Here is a 5,065-nt window from a genome sequence, read left to right on the forward strand (position 1 = left end):
GCGGCACTCACAGCAATGGTTCAGCCTGGCCACACTTGGGGCCGGCAGCTTCCTGGGACAGTGGCAGAGCAGGGATGCTGTGGCATCCAGGGCAGTACAAGAATTTCCAAGCCCAGGAGGTGGTTGGACAGCAGCAGTTGCTGGGAGCAGAGGGTGTTTCTGATCAGCGCCACAGGAGCTGAGCCCAGGGGCTGCTCCTCACGGCTGAGGCCTCCCAAGCACGGATCAGAGCCCAGAGGGGCCTGAAAAACGGCTGGGGATGCAGCAGCACAGGGAGGGTGACACTGTGGGTATTTATTTGTCAGAAAGCTCAAGGAATCTCTCAGCCACTATACAGGGTCCTTCAGCAGTGCAGGAGGAGAAATCAACAGACTCAGACCCCCGTGTCCATGGTGGGATCATGGCTGTGGCAGTGTTTTCTTCTGGCTCCTCAAAGACCCTCTGGAGGGAGAGCTGGAGAGACCCCACGGAGTAGGGCCTCCAGCACCTCCCTAGCAAGAAAAAGATGAAGGGTTTGATGCTGCTGTGGATGCAGATGAGCAGGAAAAGAACCTGGGAGGGCACAATGGTGTAGCTGACCTGCTGCAGGAAATTGCAGAGACTGGGGGGCAGAGTGAAGAGCACAATGAGGCAGATAACAATGTCCAGTTTCTTGGGTTTCTGCTGCTGGGAGCCAGGCTTCAAATGAGTGTAGAGGATTGTGCTGGAAATGAGCATGGACGGAGAACAGAGGAGGAGGTTGGAGGTGTATATTAAGCTGAGAAACATCCAGCAGTGCTCAGATTGCTGGAACATGCACAGGGAAAGCATCATGGCAAAGACAATGACGAGAGTGACAAAGAAGGCCCTGAGTAGGAAAAACATGACCTTTAACAGCTGCTGGGGATGGTGGCAACAGAGCCAGAGCGGGCAGTGGATGGACCGGCACCTCTTGATGCTGATGACTGTCAGTGTGCACAGCCACACACTGTAAGACAACCATGACATCCAGGAAAGGAACCTTATGTGTGACAAGGGCATGATAATAGAACAGGACACATCCTCCACCAGGAAGAGCAGAGTGGAGGGCAAGAGAATGAGGTGGAAGAAGAAGTCAAGAAGAGTCAGCATGAGGATGTAAAGGATAGTGCTGCTCCTCGATGAAGTGAGGGAGCCAAGGAGCCAGAGCACAGCCCCATTCCCAGCCAGCCCACAGAGGCACATGAGCAGTGTCACACTGTGTAGGGCCTCATTGGTGGCATCTGTCTCACACAGATAATATCCTTCAGTGGGTGAGGCAGGAGATGGGGACACGGTGGTCACCTCCATGGATGGACGCCGGGCAGGCAGTGGGATGTGGCCCCTGGCTGTGGTCAGAGTGGATGGGCAGTCAGTGCTTGGAGAATCTAGAGATGGACCTTGTGGCTCCTCAGCAGCTCCCTGCAGTGGGAAGGATTCAGTGGTGAGGGATAGGATGTGCAGGGGTAGAGGGCGGTGGAAATTGCTGGGAGATAAAGGTAGGAGGCTTGGGAGTTCAGAAGAAGACACAGAAGGGAAGCTCAGGGCAGAGGAGGGGGGAGCTGGGCAGGGCACTGAGGTCACCGGGAGAGGGTGGCAGGAAGAGAGCAGCTGCTGCAGGAGAGGAAGGTGGGGTAGGGAGGAAGGCAAACATTCCACTGACCTGTTCCCTGTGGGGCAGCAGCAGGCAAAGGGGTCTGGGCAGATCAGCGGCGCTTCCTGGTCCCTCTTGCTCCTTTGGGTTCCATGTCCTAAAGCAGCTCCTGCCAGGTCAAGGACAGAAGGAGAAAGTGCCCAGGTGAAGGCAGCCCAGGAACTTCCCACTCCTGTTCCTCTCTGGGCCCTGTCCTGGTGCGGCTATCCAGGGCTTGGTACAGTGCCAGGTGAGTGGGAAATTGCAACTTTTGCTATGTCAGAATTTCACGTCCTCAGAGAGCTTTATCTTGGGGTTTTTACAGCAGAGAGGAAGTGGTTTTTGTCTAAAGCTCCAATTGAAATATTTTGCAAATGCCTCTTAATTTCCTCCTGGTGAGAAACATTCCTTCCCTGCAGAATGTCCCTTTCTCCAACTTCCTTTCCTCTTCTGACAGGTTTCTACCATTCCTTGTTTCTCTTCCCTGAGGGGTCACTGTCCCTCCAGCAGCAGAGGGATGCTGGTGGTGCTGGTGGCACTGGAATGCTGCTGGCAGTGTTGGCAGTGCTGTTGAAGTACCTGGCTGCTTGTCAGAAACAGCTCCCATTCTGGGAAGAGCTCCAGAGCCATTGCCAAAACCTCCCCTGGGCTCATGGGATCACCCCTGGGCCATGGACTCCCATTCCTGTCATTCCAGTGCAGGCTCACAGAGCCCAAGGGAAGGACAGCACTCAGTTGCTTGCAGCCAGGTCATCAGCACTTGGAGCCCACCCTAATTATTGCCAATCCCCCTGATGATGCAATGAAAGCTATCAGGGACCAGGGTGCTGTGAACTCCCTGCCAGCCCTTCACCAGAGCTGCTCCTGCTCCTCCTCAGTCCTGGGAACACTTGGGGTCGTTTGTGATACCTGATCCCAGACTGTCCCTTTGCCAGCAGTGATAACTTCCACTATCCCAGATTGCTCCAAACCCCATCCAGCCTGGCCTTGTCAACTGTCAGAGATCCACGGACAGCCACAGCCTCTGGGCAACCTGTGCCAGGGCCTCAGCACCCTCACAGGGAAGGATTTCTTCCCAATATCCAATCTGACCCCACCCTCTGTCAGTGGGAAGCCATTCCGCCTTGTCCTGTCACTCCATGCCCTTGTCCAAAGTCCCTCTCCACCTCTCCTGGAGCCCCATCAGCTCCTGAGTCATGAAGTGTTTGCCCTTGAAAGGATTGGGCTGGTGAGGGGATGTGAGATTCCATAGCTGGGGACACAAACACGGTGTCAGCAGGAAGAGAGGTGACAGTTCTGGTGCCAGGGCAAGCAGTTTCCAGGAGGAGCATCCCAGATCCCTGAGGCACATGTCAGCCTGGGTAGGAATCATCTCACCTCAGCTTTCTAGGACTTGCTTGGAATTCACTGTAGGCTGCTGTCTGAGTGCCAAGGCAGTGTAGAGGATGACTCAGAGGAAACCTGTAACTTTGTAAGGATTAAAGCCAAAAGAGCAGCATGGATTTGCCTCTTCTCTGAAGAAATGTAATTGCTGACATCCTAAATCATCCCTCTACTGTGTGCCAGTGCTCCAGCGCACACAGAGAATTGGTTATTACATGGGTCCTCTGGCAAACTGTGTGCTGAAGGTGAAGTATAGCAGAAATTGTGGTACACACATAGGAAAACTAGATTTGAACCAGAAAGGAAAGTTTAACAGGACAGTTGTAGTTCAGGGTCCTAAGGATCCACTTCAGGAATGAGCAGGGGCAAGTCCAGGCTGTTCAAAAGACAAGACTTTGGGACTGGAGTTGCTCTAAAGTAAAAGATGCAGCTGAGATGGAGCCCAAGTGCTCTGGGCACAGGTGTGGTTGCTGAGGCTCTCTCCCGTTGCTCATTTCCCGGGCAGAGTGAAGAGCAGCTGAGGAGCAGAGCCCTGAGCCCGTGGCAGGCTCTGAGGCAGCTGCCTGTGTGTGAGAGCCCTGGAGAACACGAGGCAGCACGGAGAGCAGGGGCTGTGGCAGGAGCTGGGACAGAGCCCGTGCCGGACGCTGCTCGGGCTCAGCCCACGGGCTGCGCTCCCCTTTCCCAAGGGACCATTCCAGGGACCCTCCTGCAGATCCCGGCCCAGGGACAGCAGCTGGAGCCTGGCAGCTGAGGGCAGTGCACTGCGGGCAAGTTCTCCAGGCGGGCCAGGGGAAAACCCAGGTCAGACTCTTCTTTTCCCACCTTCATCGGGGCCCCCTCTTTGGGGGGAAACCCGGGTTAGGGGATTTTGGGGGCAGAACTGAGGTCTGTGGGGAATTTTAAAACAATATTATGTAGGAAAAGGGGGGAATATTGAAAGGGGTGTCCTGCTAAAGGGAAACCAGCAGCTCATTGAAATCAACTGACACCTGACAGTCCAGCTCAGACCCCACCCCAAAGGCATTTGCCTCTGAAAACCTCCAGGGGCAATTCCTTCCTTCTCCAATTGTTTTCCTGCTCCAGCGTGTGCTGTCCACAGCCAGGAGGGAGGTACCCTTCCCGGGGTTTTTGGGTGCCAGGCAAAAAGGGACCGGGCTCCAACTTCCCCCTTTCCCAAATCTTGCTGCCCCTCACCCCTCCCTTGCTGCCCCACATAAGCGGGGGTGGGAAAAGAGGGGAAAAGCCACATTTGTGGGCAGCAGCGTTGCTCTGGTGTGTCCCTTTTTTCACCCCTGCAGCTGTGGAGGGCAGGAGAAGCAGCAGAGGTGTCACCATGAGCACTTTTTTCCCCTGGGACGGAGGCAGCCAGCCCTGCCTGCTGGGGCCCGCCCAGGGGAAAGGGATCCCAGGGGAGCTGGAATGAGGGGAGCCTGACAACTGGAGCCAGTGTGACAGCAGGGGGGGAGTGGAGCAAAGTGCCTGCCCCTGCTGCTGCTGCTCTGGGCCGGGGTGGGGTGGGGGAATGGGGGTGGGGCTCTGGCTCCTCGGCCAACAGCAGTGCCCACCCTCTGATTGACTTCCTGGCTGGGAGCTGTGCAAAGGAATTCTCCCCCTTTGTAATTGTTGCCTTCCAGAGGGCATTTGAGGATGTACCAGACGCAGGGAACAGGGACAACACAAGGGAGTCACCATCCAGTTGAGTCATCATGAAATACAGGCATCATAAAATAGAACCATAAAATATCCAGAGTTGGAAGGGACCCACAAGGATCATGGAGTGGTATGGTTGTTACCCTCTGCAAGAAGCCCAGGTAAAACCTGAGTGGGAACGAACATGCAACATATAAAAATCATGCTGCCGGCTGTTAATCAAAGTTCACCATGTTCTTAACTCTGTCAATAAAAGATGTTATTAACATGTTTTAAAAAAAGAAGATCAATTGAAACACAACATTGGCACTATGAGGGAAATTAAAATTTTGATGTTAATTCTTTCTGTGAAAATAACTGAAAATTACATCTGACAGCACCAAAACTGCATCCTTTAAC

At 54.3% G+C, this 5,065-nt stretch overlaps 1 protein-coding gene and 1 pseudogene across 1 annotated transcript; one reads left to right on the plus strand and one right to left on the minus strand.

Annotated features, from left to right (window-relative positions):
- Window positions 1-294: 294 nt before the first annotated feature.
- Window positions 295-1,308, minus strand: LOC135448718 (mas-related G-protein coupled receptor member D-like). Its single transcript, XM_064714926.1, has one exon. It carries the CDS (start codon window positions 1,306-1,308, stop codon window positions 295-297), a length of 1,014 nt encoding a protein of 337 aa, XP_064570996.1.
- A 3,480-nt stretch (window positions 1,309-4,788) lies between these two features.
- The window catches only part of LOC135448719 (uncharacterized), an 8,492-nt pseudogene continuing 8,215 nt past the window's right edge, over window positions 4,789-5,065 (plus strand).

This window comes from Zonotrichia leucophrys, chromosome 5, assembly GCF_028769735.1.
Source record: "Zonotrichia leucophrys gambelii isolate GWCS_2022_RI chromosome 5, RI_Zleu_2.0, whole genome shotgun sequence".
Lineage (NCBI taxonomy): Eukaryota > Metazoa > Chordata > Aves > Passeriformes > Passerellidae > Zonotrichia > Zonotrichia leucophrys.